Source organism: Hylobates moloch, unplaced genomic scaffold (assembly GCF_009828535.3).
Source record: "Hylobates moloch isolate HMO894 unplaced genomic scaffold, HMol_V3 SCAFFOLD_10, whole genome shotgun sequence".
Lineage (NCBI taxonomy): Eukaryota > Metazoa > Chordata > Mammalia > Primates > Hylobatidae > Hylobates > Hylobates moloch.
In genome coordinates, this window is record NW_026652285.1 from 26406482 (window position 1) to 26425353 (window position 18872).

At 45.7% G+C, this 18872-nt stretch overlaps 1 protein-coding gene across 5 annotated transcripts in view; it reads right to left on the reverse strand.

The window, feature by feature from the left end:
• The window catches only part of EZH1 (enhancer of zeste 1 polycomb repressive complex 2 subunit), a 46157-nt gene extending 29220 nt beyond the window's left edge, over nucleotides 1-16937 (reverse strand). For 3 of the 5 annotated variants that reach the window (XM_032163710.2, XM_032163711.2, XM_032163708.2), the window contains exons 1-3: nucleotides 16868-16937; nucleotides 1771-1861; nucleotides 101-228 (exon numbers count right to left, since the gene is read on the reverse strand). In XM_032163710.2, coding sequence (XP_032019601.1) covers nucleotides 101-217 — 117 coding nt within the window. In that variant the 5' untranslated portion in view covers nucleotides 218-228; nucleotides 1771-1861; nucleotides 16868-16937. Of the gene's footprint in view, nucleotides 1-100; nucleotides 229-1770; nucleotides 1862-6615; nucleotides 8866-16867 lie in introns of those variants that run through there. The other 2 variants (XM_032163709.2, XM_058444810.1) reach the window with 2 other exon arrangements.
• Nucleotides 16938-18872: the final 1935 nt, after the last annotated feature.

Genomic DNA, 18872 nt, shown 5'->3' on the forward strand with positions numbered 1-18872 from the left:
AGCGAGACTCCATCTCAAAAAAAAAAAAAAAATTCCAACTCCTTTACAGTGTGTCAGTATATTGAAATATATAAACTTTCACTTGGGAATTATTTTTTACCTTTGCACCCATATTTGCCTGAAGCCGTTTAAGTTGTCGAAGTCGCATGTATTCAGATTTCACTTTTCTTTTCCAGTAAGTGATACATTTGGAGGTAGGGGGATTTGGTATTTCCATCTTGCTGTAATCTAAGAGAGAAAGAGATGAGAAATAGCATTTTATTGCCTGGAAATGAAGCACTCCTCAAATACAAAAAAAAAAAAAAAAAGATCAATTATGCTTTCATTCCCATTAAATTTACTCATAAAAACATACATTTAAAGAACCCAAATGTGTGAGCTCAACAGAAAGTTTCAATTTAAAAAAAAGAGGCAGTGGCTCACACCTGTAATCCCAACACTTTAGGAAGCCGAGGTGGGAGCACTACTTGAGCCCAGTGATTTGAGACCACCTTGGGCAACATGGTGAAACCCCGTCTCTACAGAAAATACAAGTTAGCCAGGTGTGTTGGCGAGTGCCTGTAGTCCCAGCTACTCAGGAGGCTGATGTGGGAGGACTGCTTGAGCCCAGGAGGTCAAGGCTGCAGTGAGCCGTGACCACGCTACTGCACTTCAGCCTGAGTGACAGAGTGAGACCTTGTCTCAAAAAACAAAACAAAACAAAAAACAAAAAACAACAAGAATTCCAGGCACAGTGGCTCACGCCTGTAATCCCAGCACTTTGGGAGACCAAGGTGGGTGGATCTTCTGAGGTCAGGAGTTTGAGACCAGCCTGGCCAACATAGTGAAACCCCGTCTCTACTAAAAATACAAAAAAAAAATTAGTCGGGCATGGTGGCTTGTGCCTGTAATTCCAGCTATGTGGGAAGCTGAGACACGAGAATTGCTTGAACCTGTGAGGCGGAAGTTGCAGTGAGCCGAGATCGCACCACTGCACTCCAGCCTGGGTGACAGAGTGAGACTCCATCTCAAAAAAAAAAAAAAAGGCCGGGCATGGTGATTCATTCATGCCTGTAATCCCAGCACTTTGGGAGGCCAAGGCGGGTGGATCACGAGGTCAGGAGTTCAAGACCAGCCTGGCCAAGATGCTGAAACCCCATCTCTACTAAAAATACAAAAATTAGCCAGATGTGGTGGCACACGCCTGTAATCCCAGCTACTCAGGTGGCTGAGGCAGGAGAATGGCTTGAACCCGGGAGGTGGAGGTTGCAGTGAACCGAGATTGCATCACTGCACCCCAGCCTGGGAGACAGAGCAAGACTCCGTCTCAAAACAAAAACAAAAAAACAAAAACAAAAACAAAACAACAACAAAATTTCACATCAGTAATTTCTGGTCCAATTATCAAAAAGCTTAGCCTCTGTCCTCCTGTGGTATCTTGTTGTTAATTTAGCACTCAAGAAGTTCTCCCACAGGTACTAGGAACTTGGATTACTTCAAGATATGGAAGTCTTCTCTTTACTTTGAGTAAGAGAAGTGGTCAGCAAGAACCAAGTTTGCATCCACGGGTTTCATGGAAAGATCCACCCATGTTACAAAACCATACTGCCAAATTGTCTAAATTTACCACATGCCTAGCAATAAAAGTAGGATATGACAGCAGTATAATCTCATCTCCAAGTCAGCAGCAAGACATATGGAAATAGATAGCAATGCAAATCCCCCCTTTTTTGGTATTGGATTAAGGTTCCACGTTTTAAAGAAGTATGTATTGTAATATACTTTACCTACCTCATAGAATGCAAGGGGAAGTGTTGGGTTTTACAGTGTGCCTCTGTTCTTCAGGAGAATGGCAAGACACAACAGCAGAACAGGTGTCCAGCTTTTCAAAAGAGAACAGACAGTGGTTCTATTAAGTTAGTGTGGCAAATTAGACCCTGACACCCTCAGTAGGATGTTCCCTCAGAATCAGAAAGACTTCAAGGTTTCTCCTACTATTTTTGTATGTCTAAGACAGGTCTCTATAATACTTGATGCCATTTGGGAAGAGGCCTTTTACTTTATTAAGTTCTATTTTTTTTATAATGCTTTTTTTTTTTTTTTTTAAGACAGAGTCTCACTCTGTTGCCCAAGCTGGAGTGCAGTGGCACAATCTTGGCTCACTGCAACCTCTGCCTCCTGGGTTCAGGCCAGTCTCCTGCCTCAGCCTCCCAAGTAGCTGGGACTATAGGCGTGCACCACCATGGCCGGCCAAATTTTTTTTTTTTTTTGAGACGGAATCTCGCTCTGTCACCCAGGCTGGAGTGCAGTGGTGCGATCTCGGCTCACTGCAAGCTCCGTCTCCCGGGTTCATGCCATTCTCCTGCCTCAGCCTCTCCGAGTAGCTGGGACTACAGGCGCCCGCCACCACGCCCGGCTAATTTTTTTTTTTGTATTTTTAGTAGAGACGGGGTTTCATCGTGGTCTCGATCTCTTGACTTCGTGATACGCCCGCCCCGGCCTCCCAAAGTGCTGGGATTACAAGCGTGAGCCACGGCGCCCGGCAAATTTTTTTGTATTTGTAGTAGAGATGGGGTTTCACCATGTTCGTCAGGCTGGTCTTGAACTCCTGACCTCAAGTGATCTACCTGCCTTGGCCTCTCAAAGTACTGTGATTACAGGTGCAGGTGTGAGCCATTGCACCTGCCCATAATGCTTTTCTGAACCAATTTTTAGGCTCAGCTAACAGGCCTGTCAATTATTTTAGAGGAAGTACAAACACTAAATACATGTAAAAATTCAATAAAATCCACAAGATGATGCTTTTACTCTATAATAACTACTTAGGTTTCTTAGATAACTAGCTCTATTTATTCCACCTAACATTAAAAATGTTTAAAAACATTGCAAGGAGCTAGCCAGGTGCAGTGGCTCACACCTGTAATACCAGCACTTTGGGAGGCTGAGGTCAGGAATTCAAGACCAGCCTGGTCAACATGGTGAAACCCCATCTCTACTAAAAATACAAAAAAAAAAAAAAATTAGCCAGGTGTGGTGGTGGGCACCTGTAATCCCAGCTACGCGGGAGGCTGAGGCAGGAGAATCATGTGAACCCGGGAGGCAGAGGTTGCAGTGAGCTGAGATCGTGCCATTGTACTGCAGCTTGGGCAACAAGAGTGAGACTCTGCCTCAAAAAAAAAAAACAAAACAAAACATCACAAGGAGCTATGAAGAGCCAAAATTTGAAACAAAAACTAAAGTTTCACACCCTATTTTTTAAAATTTCCTACATTTTTTTTTTTTTCACTGAGGTGAGAGGATCACTTAAGCCCAGGAGACTGAGGCCACAGTGAGCCATGATTGTACCACTGCATCCAGCCTGAGCAACTGAGCAAGACCCTGTCTCAAAAACAAAACCAAAAACAACACAAAACCAAAAAGAAAAAAAAGGAAAAGAAAAGAAAAATAAATGATCAGGCAATGTGCAGTGGCTCATGCCTGTAATTCCAACACTTTGGGAGGCCGAGGCAGGAGGGTTGCTAAGAGGCCAGGAGTTTGAGATTAGCTTGGCCAACACAGTCAGATCCTATGTCTATTTTTCAAAGTTTTCTTTTGCTGTTGTTTTTGTCATTTTTTAAAGGAAAAGAGGCTGAGTGCAGTGGCTTACATCTGTAATCCCAGCACTTTGGGAGGCCAAGCTGAGAGGATAGCCCGAGCTCAGGAGTTTGATAAAAGCCTGGGTAACACAGTGAGACCTCATCTCTATTAAAAATCGAAAACATTATCCGGGCATGGTGGTGCATGCCTGTAGTTCCAGCTACTCAAGAAGCTGAGGCAGGAGGATCACTTGAGCCTAGGAGATCAAAGCTAGAGTGAGCTACTGAGATTGTGCCACTGCACTCCAGCCTGGGCAACAGAGTGAGACTCTGTCACGTGCAGTGGCTCATGCCTATAATTTCAACACTTTGGGACTCTGAGACCAGCCCGGGCACAAAGTTACACACCATCTCAAAAAAAAAAAAAAAAAAAAAAGCCAGGTGCGCTGGCTCACGGTTGTAATCCCAGCACTTTGAAAGGCCGAGGCGGGCGGATCACCTGAGGTTGGGAGTTCGAGACCAGCCTGACCAACATGGAGAAACCCCGTCTCTACTAAAAATACAAAATTAGCCGGGCGTGGTGGCACATGCCTATAATCCCGGCTACTCTGGAGGCTGAGGCAGGAGAATTGCTTGAACCTGGGAGGCAGAAGTTGCAATGAGCCGATATTGCGCCATTGCACACCAGCCTGGGCAAGAAGAGTGAAACTCTGTCTCAACAAAAAAAAAAAAAAAAAAAAAAAAAGGCTGGGCACAGTGGCTCAAGCCTGTAATCCCAGCCAGCACTTTGGGAGGCCGAGGCGGGCGGATCATGAGGTCAGGAGATCGAGACCATCCTGGCTAACACAGTGAAACCCCGTCTCTTCTAAAAATACAAAAAATTAGCCTGGCATGGTGGCAGGCACCTGTGGTCTCAGCTACTGGGGAGGCTGAGGCAGGAGAAAGGCATGAACCCGGGAGGTGGAGCTTGCGGTGAGCTGAGATCACACCACTGCACTCCAGCCTGGGTGACAGAGTGAGACTCCATCTCAAAAAAAAAAAAAAAGGCCGGGCAGGGTGGCTGACATCTGTAATCTCAGCACTTTGGAAGGCTGAGGCAGGCGGATCACGAGGTCAAGGGATTGAGACCAGCCTGGCCAGCATAGTGAAACCTCGTCTCTACTAAAAATACAAAAAATTAGCTAGGCATGGTGGCGGGTGCCTGTATTCCCAGTTACTTGGGAGGCTGAGGCAGGAGAATCGATTGAACACAGGAGGTGGAGGTTGCAGTGAGCCGAGACAGCGCCACTGCACTCCAGCCTGGTGACAGAGCAAGACTTCATCTCAAAAAAAAAAAAATCAGCACAGACAAGAAAACAGCAAAATTTAGCCCATTACCACACATATACCACAATAAGCTCATGATTATATCTCATGCACATGGATTTTTTTTTTTTTTTGAGACGGAGTCTCGCTCTGGCACCCAAGCTGGAGTGTAATGGCATGATCTTGGCTCACTGCAGCCTCCACCTCCCAGGTTCAAGCGATTCTCATGCCTCAGCCTCCTGAGTAGCTAACATTACACCACCATGCCCGGCCAGTGTTTGTATTTTTAGTAGAGACAAGGTTTCACCATGTTGGCCAGCCTGGTCTGAAACTCCTGGCCTCAAGTGATCCATCTGCCTCAGCCTCCCAAAGTGCTGGGATTACAGGCATGAGCCACTGTGCCTGGCCAAAATAATGGTTTTAAATTGCAATCCCTCTTCCATTCCTTTTTGGCATTCATTTTCCTTTTTTCCTATTTTCCGTTTTGAAATAGTAAGCTTAGGTCTCTCCATGTATTTGAAAATGAAGATTACCAGCTGGGACAACATGCCAAAACCCAGTCTCTACAAAAAAATCACAAAAATGACACAGGCATGGTAGCCTGTGCCTGCAGTCAGTCCCAGCTACTCAGGAGGCTGAGTTGGGAGAATCACCTAAGCATGGGGAGGTAGAGGCTGCAGTGAGCCATGATCGTGCCTCTGCACTCCAGCCCGGGTGACAGAGTGAGGCCTTGTCAAAAAAAAAAAAAGAAAGAAAGAAAGAAAGAAGGAAGGGCCGGGCGCAGTGGCTCACACCTGTAATCCCAGCACTTTGGGAGGCCGAGGTGGGCGGATCACCTGAGGTCAGGAGTTCGAAACCAGCCTGGCCAACATGGTGAAACACATCTCTACAAAAAATACAAAAATTAGCCGGGTGTGGTGGTGGGTGCCTGTAATCCCAGCTACTTGGGAGGCTGAAGCAGGAGAATCGCATGAACCTGGGAGGCAGAGGTTGCAGTGAGCTGAGATCACACCACTGCACTCCAGCCTGGGTGACAGAGTGAGACTCCGTCTCAGAAAAAGAAGAGAAAAGAAAAGAAAAGAAAAGAAAGGAAGAAAGGAAGGAGGGAGGGAGGGAGGGAAGGAAACAGAAAGGCAGGGAGGGAAAGAAAGGAAAAAAGATTAAGTAACGGAATAGAACATAATCTAAAGATGCTGTCGTGTCTGGCTGGTTGTGGTGGCTCATGCCTGTAATCCCAACACTTTGGAAGGCTGAGGCGGGTGGATCACTTGAGGCCAGGAGTTCGAGACCAGCCTGGCCAACATGGTGAAACCCTGACTCTACTGAAAATACAAAATTTAGCAGGCCATGTTGGCACACACCTACCTGGGGGTCTGAGGCAAGAGAATTGCTTGAAACTGGGAAGCAGGGACTCACCTCAGTGAGCCAAGATCTTGCCAACTCCAGCTTCGGTGACAGAGTGAGACTCTATCTCATAAAAAAAAATACATTTTTTTTTAATTAAAGAAAAGAGCTATAGCTGAAATGTGATCTCCTATAGTCTGTCGAGATGACAGTAAACATATCATAATCCAATAATTAATGGCACCATTTCTAATTTTACTCAACTGTTTTAATTTGGCCATAGGAACACACACATGCACAAAAATGCCATTAAGATTTAACCAATCACAATGTAAAGTAAGCCACACTTCCTCCTTTTACAATTAGAGTGATATTTGACTCTCATGTGTCCATAAGTGAATATTCATCTTACATGGCTTTTCAATGGGTCTTCGATATCTCTAAAAGTTTATTTGGCAGTTGGTCAGTCCCCACAAAGTGTCTAAGAAAGATGAGAATACTGTTTGAAACAGACAGATATGATTAAAATAAACACCTGAAACACAGCCATAAGATGAGTTTTCACAGCAGCTGGACCCTAACCAACAATTATCATATCAAAGTTAAAAAAAAGTGAACAAATAAAAAACTTAGCATTCACTAGAACAGGCAGATTTGGAGAGATGGATTCATTCGTGTTGGGCAAAGGGAGTGGCACACAAAAAATACTTTATATTTCTACTAAATCGATTCTTTAGTTACTTACACATGCAAAACAGCACTTATATTCCAGTTAGGTACTTGGCTAGTACTTAAGAGCCTTTCATTATATTCATCTACACATTGAAGATAAACTCCAAAACATACGCTGTTTTGATCAAGAAATTAAAAAATAATTATTTATATAAGCAAGTCCTATAGCTCAATAATAAGACAAATCACCAATAAAAAGTGAGCAGAAGGCCGGATGTGGTGGCTCAAGCCTGTAATCTCAGCACTTTGGAAGGCCAAGGCGGGCGGATCACAAGGTCAGGAGTTCGAGACCAGCCTGACCAACATTGTGAAACCCCGTCTCTACTAAAAATACAAAAATTAGCCGGGTGTGGTGGCGTGTGCCTGCAATCCCAGCTACTCAGGAAGCTGAGGCAGGAGAATTGCTTAAACCCAGGAGGCAGAGGTTGCACTGAGCCAAAATATCCTGCCACTGCACTCCAGCCTGGGAGACAGCGAGACTCTGTCTCAAAAAAAAAAAAAGTGAGCAGAAATTTGAACAGATATTTCACCAGAAAAGATACAGGAATGGCAAATGAGCACACAAAAGGTTGCTCCATATCATTAGTCATTAGGGAAATGCAGATGAAAAATACAATGAGATACTATCAAACACCACTACCATGGCTAAAATGAAAAAAGACTGATAATACAACTTGTTGGTGAAGATGTGAAGCAACTGGAATCCTCATACACTGCTGGTAGGAATGCAAAGTGATATAGCCACTGTGGAAGGCAGTTTGCCAGTTTTTCAAAAATAAAGCTGAATATATACTTACCACAGAACCTGGCACACAATTTCTAATTATTTATCCAAGAGAATTGAAAACCTATGTCCCCACAAAGATCTGTACCCAAATGTTCATATTTATTTATAATAGCCAAAAGTGAAAACAACACACATATCAGTGGATTGGCTAATGGATACAAAATGTAGTGTGTATAGTTATATACACACACAATGGAATACTACTCAGCAACAAAAAGCCATGAATAGTTTCTATACATTCACACCACATCTCAAAACCATTAAAAGACTATGCTGGTTGAGCGCAGTGGCTCACGCCTGTAATCCCAGCACTTTGGGAGGCTGAAGTAGGCAGATCACTTGAGGTCAGGAGTTCGAGACCAGCCTGGCCAACATGGTGAAACCCTATCTCTACAAAAATACAAAAATTAGCCGGGCATGGTGGTGTGCACCTGTAATCACAGCTGCTTGGAGGCTGAGGCAGGAGAATCGCCTGAACCTAGTGGGGCAGAGATTGCAGGGAGATAGAGATTGCAGTGATCTGAGAACGCACCACTGCACTCCAGCCTGGGGAACAGAGCGAGACTCTGCCTCATTAATAATAATAGTAACAATAAAATAAAAGCACTATACTAAGTGAAAAAAAAACAAGACACAAATAACTTCATATGATTCCACTTAAGATGTTCTACTGGCCAGTTGCTGTGGCTTCACGTCTGTAATCCCAACACTTTGGGAGACTGAGGCGGGAGGATCCCTTAGGAGTTTGAGACCAGCATGGGCGACATAGGGAGACCCTGTCTCTATTAAAAAAAAAAAAAAGTGTTCTACTAGAATAAATCTAGAAAGGGCAAAACTAGTCACAGAAAGCAGATCAGTGGTTGCCAGGGGCTGAGGTACAGTAAGAGATTAAACGGGAAGGAGCACAAGGGAACTTTCCTGGGATGATGAAATGTCCTAGACTTCGGTAGTGGTGATAGTTACATGATTATATACTTTTATGAAAACTCACTGAACTATATAAAGTGGGTGGATTTATTATATGTAAATTTTTACCTTAATAAAGCTGACTTAAGAGAAAAATAAGTCTTGGTCAGGCCAGTATTTTCTAGACATTTGCCATTAAAAATCTGCAGACAATTCCACCTTTTTTAACTCAAGTGAATTCGGAATGAATAAGTATAATAATATAATCAAAAGTGGTTCATTAACTGTAACAAATGTTACATGTATACTAATATAAGATTTTTTTTTTTTTTTTTTTTTTTTTTTTTGAGACAGAGTCTCGCTCTGTCGCCCAGGCTGGAGTGTAATGATGCAATCTCGGCTCACTGCAACCTCCATCTTCTGGGCTCAAGCAATTCTCCTGCCTCAGCCTCCTAAGTAGCTGGGATTACAGGCACATGCCACCGGGCCGAGCTAATTTTTGTATTTTTAGTAGAGACAGAGTTTCACCATGTTGCCTAGGCTGGTCTTGAACTCCTAACCTCAGGTGATCCACCCGCCTCGGCCTCCCAAAGTGCTGGGATTACAGGCGTGAGCCACCGTGCCCAGCCTACAATTTTTAAAATAAATCTAAAACTATTCTAGGGCAGGCATGATAGCTCATGCCTGAAATTCCAACACTTTTGGAGGCTGAGGCAGGTGGATCTCTTGGGCCCAGTTGTTCAAGACCAGCCTGGACAACATGGTGAGATCCCATCTCTACAAAAAAATTACAAAAATTAGTTGGGCATGGTGGTGTGTGCTTCTAGTCCCAGCTACCAGGGAGGCTGATGTGAGAAGACAGATGGAGCCTGCACGATCAAGGCTGCAGGAGCAAGCTGTGACTGTGCCACTGCACTCCAGCCTGGGTGACAGAGTGAGACCCTGTTTCAAACAAACCAAAAACAAACAAACTATTCTTTCTTTTTTTTCTTTCTTAAAAAACAAACTATTCTAAAAAATAGAGTCTATTTTTTAAAAAGATTAATCATTGGAAATACGAACCACTTTATTTACGTGTCACATCTCTACAGGAAAAGAAAGCTATAAAAATGTGGAAATCTTTCTCCAGAAAACTGGATCTCAATTTGCTGCAAAGGCTAAAACTAGAATGTAGTCTGTCCCTAGGTGGAAATGGGAAAACATTACTGAAATTGTATGGCAATAAAAAATTTAAGGAACGGCCGGGCACGGTGGCTCACACCTGCAATCCCAGCACTTTGGGAGGCCAAGGCAGGCAGATCACGAGGTCATAAGATCGAGACCATCCTGGGTAACATGGTGAAACCCCATCTCTACTAAAAATACAAAAAATTAGCCGGGCACGATGGCGGGCACCTGTAGTCCCAGCTACTCAGGAGGCTGAGGCAGGAGAATGGCGTGAACCCAGGAGGCAGAGCCTGCAGTGAGCCGAGATGGCACCACTGAACTCCAGCCTGGGCGACAGAGTGAGACTCTGTCTCAAAAAAAAAAAAAAAAAAAAAAAAAAAATTTAAGGAACAAGTTCTTAAACAGAGAGACTGAGATCAGAATACAAAAGTTCCAAACTATTAAATTTTTTCATCTACATAAGCTGTCCCTTTGCAGAAATAGCTTCTTTGTCTTAGGGGCAAATTCAGTGTCTTTGATAGTTTCTCTTGAATAATAATTTTATTAACTAGCAAGGCTAAGTAAGGCTTTGGAGGCAGATGGCACTACAGATTTTTATTTTACTTATTTGTATTTATTATTATTATGACTTTTTGAGATGAATCTCGCTGTTGCCCGGGTTGGAGTGCAGTGGCATGATCTCAGCTCACTGCAAGCTCCATCTCCCGGGTTCACACCATTCTCCTGCCTCAGCCTCCCGAGTAGCTGGGACTACAGGTGCCCGCCACCACTCCCAGCTAATTTTTTTGTATTTTTAATAGAGACGGGGTTTCACCTTGTTAGCCAGGATGGTCTCGATCTCCTGACTTCATGATCCTCCTGACTCGGCCTCCCAAAGTGCTGGGATTCCAGACATCAGCCACCGTGCCCTTTTTTTGAGAAGAGTATCGTTTCAGAGAGTGAAGTCGTCTCTCTCACTTCAATCTCCCCTGCTGATGAAGTCTTGCCTCTCACCTTGGTATGGGCATCCCCCCACCATGCCTTTTTGTTTTTTAGGAGGGGTTTCACCATGTTGGCGGGACAATCTCACGACCTCGTGATCCCACCTCCCTCGCCTAAGTGTGGATTAGAGTAACCAAGACCCCCCTGGCTTAGTTTTTAATATCCATCCTATTTTTTTTATTCATATGTAATTGAACCTAATGATAGGTGAAATTATGCCAAAACTCTAGAAACACACATTGGGCCTTTTCGTTCCAATTAAAATCAATTCTGTGACTAGGTACACAGCCTGATAGATCTCTCAGTTAGGATCTATAAAGCACATCTCTAATTTATACCCTCCAACTTCTCTGAGGTATTTTCATCTGCCATTAGTTTGAGTTTCTGGGCACTACACACAGAAAGAACCTTCCTAACAGGAACCTGTGGCTCTGAATTCTAATTTAAAATAAAATTATAATATTAGTATTTCCTAGTGTTGTTTAATTAAGAGAATCAGATCAGCTGGGCGCAGTAGCGCACACCTGTAATCTCAGAACTTTGGGAGGCCGAGGCGAGTGGATCACCTGAGGACGGGGTTTCGAGACCAGCCTGACCAACATGCAGAAACCCCGTCTCTACTAAAAATACAAAATTAGCCAGGCGTGGTGGCGCATGCCTGTAATCCCAGCTACTCGGGAGGCTAAAGCAGGAGAATCGCTTGAACCCAGGAGGCAGAGGTTGCAGTGAGCTGAGATCGCGCCATTGCACTCCAGTCTGAGCAACAAGAGCGAAATTCTGTCTCAAAAAAAAAAAAATTAGATCGTATGCACTGGAGGTAATGGTAACAAAAATCTAAACAGGATTAGTTTTTTTTTTTTTTTTTGAGACGGAGTCTCGCTCTGTCGCCCAGGCTGGAGTGCAGTGGCGCGATCTTGGCTCACTGCAAGCTCCACCCCCCAGGTTCATGCTATTCTCCTGCCTCAGCCTCCCGAGTAGCTGGGATCACAGGCGCCCACCACCATGCCCAGCTAATTTTTTGTATTTTTAGTAGAGATGGGGTTTCACCGTAAACATGATTAGTTTTTATGAGACCCAAAGGAAAATGCTGGCTCACAGGATTTATAACTCTCGTTTAATTTTATTTAATTTTATTTTGTTTTTTTGAGAAAGGGTCCCACTCTGCTGACCAGGCATGATCATAGCTCACTGCAGCCTCGACCTCCCGGGTTCAAGGGATCCTTTGGCCCCAGCCTCCCTAGTAGCTGGGACTACAGGCACATGCCACCATGCCTGGCTAATTTTTTATATTTTCAGTGGAGACAAGATCTTTTTTTTTTTTTTTTTGAAACAGAGTCTTGCTCTGTTGCCACGCTGGAGTGCAGTGGCGCAATCTCAGCTCACTGCAACCTCCGCCTCCCAGGTTCAAGCAATTCTCCCGCCTCAGCCTCCTGAGCAGCTGGGAATACAGGTGCGCGCCACCACGCCCAGCTAATTTTTGTATTTCAGTAGAGACGGGTTTCACCATGTTGGCCAGGATGATCTCGATCTCTTGACCTTGTGATCCACCCGCTTCAGCCTCCCAAAGTGCTGGGATTACAGGTGTGAGCCACTGCGCCCAGCCTACAAGATCTTGCTATGTTTCCCAGGCTGGCCTTGAACTGCTGACTCAAAGTACTCCCCCTTCCTCAGCCTCCCAAAGGGTTGAGATTACAGACTTGAGCCACCGTGCCCAGCGAGAACGCTGACTTGGAAGAGTAAACGCAATCTCCTAACAGGCCAGAGCCCTATCTTGACTGGTTCTGTACTGTGTCAGCCCAAAGTTTAATACTGTACTGTATTTAGTGCCTGCTCATATCATCCAATAAAAATAAGACTTTTTAGTCTATTTTGTATCAAATTATTAGGGTAGGTGAGTTAGAGAATAAAACACACTAAAGGTACTGAACTCTAACTACCCATTAAGTAACTCATGACTTTAGGGTGTAGTGTACTCAAGTCCCAACTGATGACTGACTGATAGACTAAGGAGTAGGAAAGAATCCAATATGTACACAGTTTGGACATAAAACAAAGAAAAAGCTGGGGACTTTCCAGAATGGAGAAGCACAATTTTTCTTTTTTTAACCTTTAACCCTTCCCCTCAATCCCAACCTATCTAATTATCTTCACTTTTCTCCACACACTCTTTTCTCTTTAGTTTACTCTATATAGAAATGGAATTAGTGTGTTTTTAGTGTTGCTACCTCAAATCTTTTCTGGGACGCTACTAGTGAACCAAATAGAAATAGTGAACAAAGTGGAAACTTTTTTTGAGACAGGGTCTCCCTTTGTCACCCAGGCTAGAGTACAGTGGCGCCATCTCGGCTCACTGCAACCTCCGCCTCCCAGGTTCAAGGGATTCTCGTTCCTCAGCCTCCCAAGTAGCTGGGATGACAGGTGTGTGCCACCACGCCTGGCTAATTGTAGAAACGGGTTTCATCGTGTTGGACAGGCTGGTCCCAAACTCCTGGCTTCAAGTGATCAATCCCTCGGCCTCCTCCCAAAGTGCTGGGATTACAGGTGTGAGCCACAACGTGGGGGGCCCAAAGTGAAACTTTTTAAACTTAATCTAAGACCAGAAAACGATACACTTAATGACATGATTGTTACATGTTTCATATAAAGAGCAAATCAAAGGGAAGGAACTGTTGCCTATAGAGTAATGAAGCCAGGTTTCAGATCCTAGGAATTAAATATTTTGAATCGGTTTCTTATTTTGTTTTGAGACAGGGTCTTGCTCTGTTGCCCAGGCTGGAATGCAGTGGCTTGATCTCGGCTCACTGCAACCTCTGCCTCCTGGGCTCAAGCAATCCTCCCTACTCAGCCTCCTGAGTAGTTGGGACTACAGGCCCACACCACCAGGCCCGGCTAATTTTTGTAATGTTTTTGTAGAGATAGAGTTTGCCATGTTGCCCAGGCTGGTCTCACATTCCTGAACTCAAGTGATCTGCCCACCTCGGCCTCCCAAAGTACTGGCATTACAGGCGTGAGCCACAGTGTCCAGACTTAAATTGGTTGTTTGAAGGTATAATTCAAAGGCAAATATATAAGAAACAAGCCCGACCACATTTTTCTCACCTTTCCCTTCTCCCAAATGTCTTCTTGGGAGTAAAATTTCATTTTTAGTTCCAGCCTCCTTATTCTAGTGCTGTCTCTCTCTCTTTTTTTTTTTTCCAAGATGGAGTCTCGCTCTTTCACGCCCAGGTTGGAGTGCAGTGGCGCGATCTCAGCTCACTGCAACCTCCCACTCCCAAGTTCAAGTGATTCTCCTGCCTCTGTCTCCCAAGAGCTAAGATTATAGGTGTCTGCCACCACGCCTGGCTAATTTTTTGTATTTTTAGTAGAGATGGGGTTTCATCATATTGGCCAGGCTGGTTTTGAACTCCCCGACCTCAGGTGATCCAACAGCCTCAGCCTCCCAAAATGCTGGGCTTATAGGTGTGAGCCATCAAGCCCAGCCTCTAGTGCTGTTTCAAAGGGCACTAATGTAACCATCATAATGAAGAAGTCATTTACACTTTAAGGAATTTTAAGCTGGGCCTTAGCATCAAGTTCCACAATTAGCATACAAGTACTCTGCCAGTTACTGACAATACAGCATCCCGATCACCTGACTCCCAGTGCCAGAAATTTCCCCGCTATTTATTCCACAAATATATGTTGAGCACCTACTATTATACTTAATAGTAGTATCTACTATGTGTTACCGTTTTAGGTGTTTGGGGTACATCAGTGAATAAAACATATATCCCTACCTTTGGAGTTGATTCATTATGTTTGTGACACACAACAATAAGCATAAACCTTGACAATGATAGCATTATTACAGTTTTATAGATGGTCCTTTCTCCTATTATGTATGTGCGTTTTTAAGTACTTCTCTCTCCCTTTTTTTTTTCCTTTTTTGGGATGGAGTCTTGCTCTGTCACCCATGCTGCAGTGCAGTGGTGCAATGTCGGCTCACTGCAACCTCCACCTCCTGGGTTCAAGCGATTCTCGTGCCTCAGCCCCCTGAATAGCTGGGATTATAGGCACCCACCACCACACCCAGCTAATTCTTGTATTTTTTGTAGAGAAGGAGTTTCGCCATGTTGCCTAGGCTGCTCTCGGACTCTTGACCTCAAGTGATCCGCCTGCCTTGCTTGGCCTCCCAAGATGCTGGGATTACACTGTGCCCGACCTCCTTTTTTTTTTTTTTTTTTTTTTTTGAGACAGAATCTCACTCTGTTGCCCAGGCTGGTGTGCAGTGGCGCAATCTCGGCTCACTGCAACCTCCACCTCCCAGGTTCAAGCGATTCTAATGCCTCAGCCCTCCCGAGTAGCTGGGACTACAGGCGTGTACCACCACACCTGGTTAATTTTGTATTTTTAGTAGAGATGGAGTTTTGCCATGTTGCCCAGGCTGGTCTCAAACTCCTGGGCTCAAGTGACCGGTCCACCTCAGCCTCCCAAAGTGCTGGGATTACAGGCCCTCAGCCTCCCAAAGTGCTGGGATTACAGGCATGAGCCACCGTGCCTGGCTTTTTTTTTTTTTTTCTTGAGACAGGTTCTCAGGCGCTGTCACCCAGACTGGAGTGCAGTGGCAGGATCAGAGCTCATTGCAACCTTGACCTCCCAGTCTCAAGCAATACTCCTGCTTCAGCCTCCCAAACAGCTGGGACTATAGGAGAAGGCGCCACCACACCTGGCTAGCTTTTTTTTTTTTTTTTTTTTTTTTAAGAGATGAGGTCTCGCTATTGTTGCCTGAGCTGGTCCCAAACTCCTGGGCTCAAGCTATTCTCCTGCCTGGACCTCCCGAATGCTGGGATTTCAGATGTGAGCCACCAAGCCCAGCCTCTTAACACACTCTCTCCTATGTAAGTAATCTCTTCTATCAGTGGCATATCTGGGGATTCCAAGACATAAAATAGACACGCTTTCACAGAAACCTCTAATAGGCTTAGCACCTTCTCAGGCTGGAAACCTCCTTCAATATCAGTTTCCTAAATTTAAAAAACACTGGGTGTGGGAATTTTTCTATTCAGCGGCAGCATGGCAGCAATCGTGGAGAAGGAGACCCACGTTTTCAATGCCATCCTTGCACACACCTAATTGTTAGTCTACCTGAGCTCCTTTACCTTCATTCTCCCCTGCCAAGCGTCAGGTTCCTATCGGCCTGGGCTACACCACGTACAACCCTATATTTCACCCTCCATATTCCTTCACATTCCACGGGGGGCACTAACATCCTTCAGGCATCCCTTCCCTTCCCTGCTCAAGAAACAATTCCTCAGTAGTCACTTTTTATTGAAATAAAAGTTTGTCCCACATTTCCTAACAGGCATGTCCCAAATACAACACCTTGTCTTTGCTTCAAGGCACTTTTATTTATATCATTTGATCCTCGGGAGAATGGTGGGGGTGAGCGATCATTGGCGTGAGACCAAAAGTGTGGAGTGAAGGAGATTCTTGCTCAGGGCCAGCCCTGGGGCGAGGCGACCGAGGCACCCAGGACGCACGTGAGGAGGCGCTCACTGCACTTGCACGACCCTGACTCAGTACTCCTTTACACTTTGTGCCTTGGGAGCCTTACTCACCTCACCCTAGTTCCGGCCCTGTTTTTACTGCTACCCCTTCTCAACATCCCCGAAAGCCATCGCAACATCAGCCCCGGTCTCTAGCCCTCCCCAAGCACAGCTCCAGGTCCCCAGGGTCCACCTCGCTAAAGGCCCCCGCAGGTGCCACCGCCCACACGCGCCCTTTGGGCGCTGGGGCTCCCGCCCACCGGCCCACCCCGCCGTCCAACGGGATTCCCCGTCCCCGAGCCCGCCCGCGCCGCTCCTCCTCCCGGGCACACAGCCCTCGTAGCCCCAGACGCTGTCCTCGCCTGGGGCTCCCTCGCCCCGTCGCCCCCATTCCCCCAGCCCTCGGAATGAAGAGGGGCGCCTGCTACCCCCGGCCAGGCAGGCAGTGTGTCCTTCTGATGCCTTCCAATTCCCTGATCCCTCCGCCTCTCCCTCCCTCAGGCCCAGGGCGGCGAGGGGAGGAGGCCCGGCCCCACCGCCCGGCCCAGGCTTGTTTACTCACTCACCCTCCATCCCGAGCCGCAGGGACCCGCTGCTAGGACGCATGCGCGCCGCGGCCCCACCCCTGCGCCGTGCCCCGCCCCGCGCCTCCTGTCGGCGCTTGCGCATTGACTCACCCGTGCCGCGCGGACGCACGACTGTCAGTTGCCGCCAAAACCGCCGCACTCAGGAGTCCTGGCGGGTGCAGCCGCCCCGACGGCTTCCAAAGCGGCGCTGGCAGGGGAGGGGAAGGGCTCTGGGGAAACCTTCGCAGAGTCACTAATATCTTCCTGAAGACCCTTTTCAGCAGATACGCCATCCCCACGCGCTGGTGACAAGCCACATCTCACTTCAGCGTTGAAGCCAACCCAGAGCACCTTCATACCGATGCTTCACCCCTACCAGTTCCCCAGACACCGGTCTATGGGTTCTAAACCCTTTATTTATGTCTGATCTCCCTATTTCTGTCCATAGTTCTTCTATAGTCACTTAGAATCAAAATTATAGCCTTGTATCGAAATAAATCCCCACAAGACACCTGCTGGTTACAAAGGGAAAAAATAGCAACTCTACAGATAAGAATCTGGCAGACGCCACCTTAACCAAGTGATCAAAGTTAACATCACTAGTGATAAGAGGTATTGTTTTCTTCTTCTTTTTTTGCCGGGGGCGAGGCTGGACGGAGTCTCGCTTTGTTGCTTACACAAGCTGGAGTGCAGTGGCGCGATCTCGATCTCGGCTCACTGCAACCTCTGCCTCCCGGGCTCAAGCAATTCTCCTGCCTCAGCCTCCCAAGCGGCCAGGAATACAGGTTCCTGCCACCACGCCCGGCTAATTTTTGTATTTTTAGTAGAGATAGGGTTTCACTGTATTGGCCAGGCTGCTGTCAAACTCCTGACCTCAGGTGATCTGCCTACCTCGGCCTCCCAAAGTGCTAAGATTACCAGCATGAGCCACCACGCCTGGCCTCCCTCTTCTTTTTAAGGAGACAGGGTCTTGCTGTGTTGCCCAGGCTGGTCTTGAACTCCAGGGTTCAAGCCATCCTCCCACCTTGATTTCCCAAAGTGCTAGGATTACAGCCATGAGCCATTGCCCCAGGCTGAGAGGTATTCTTACCAGGTCCCTCTCAACATGATGCAATGACAAGCACACAAAATCACTTCTGTGGTATTCTTGACAAACACGCATAAACTGATTTTTTTGTGCGTGTTTTGTTTGTTCGTTTGTTTGTTTTGAGACAGAGTTTCACTCTTGTTGCCTAGGCTGGAGTGCAATGGTGCAATCTCGGCTCACTGCAACCTCTGCCTCCTGGGTTCAAGCGATTCTCCTGCCTCAGCCTCCCAAGTAGCTGGGTTTACAGGCATGCACCACTACACCCGGCAAATTTTGTATTTTTAGTAGAGATGGGGTTTCACCATGTTGTCCAGGCTGGTCTCAAACTGCTGACTCAGGTGATCCACCCACCTCTGCCTCCCAGTGCTGGGATTACAGGCATGAGCCACCATGCCCAGACTGCATAAGCTGAATTTAATTATGAGGAAACATCAGACAAATCCAAAATGAGAGACAATCTACAAAATAACTGGCCGATATCTTCAAGTGTCAAGATCATGAAAGACAAGGGGTGAGAAACCATCTCAGATTGGGAGACTGAGGAGATATGACAACTAAATTCAAGCCAGGATCTGGCTTGAATCCTGGTCCAGAAAAAGAACACCAGTGGGATAATTTGAAGAAATTAGAATAAAATCTCTAGATTAGTTAATAGTATTTTATCAATCTTATTCCTGGTTTTAATCATTGTAATTGACAAAGTTTGATGGACATATAGGAATGCTACCATATTTGCAACTCTAGTAAATCTGAAATTATTTCAAAATATAAATTTTTAAAATTAAAATGCAAAATAATATCTTGATTTTGATTTTGTCTCAAAGTATATAATTAGAAAAGCTTATAATGTTCATTTTTTCAAGTAATCTTCATAACAACTGTAAGAAGTACGTAGGGCAACTTCAGTTTACACATCAG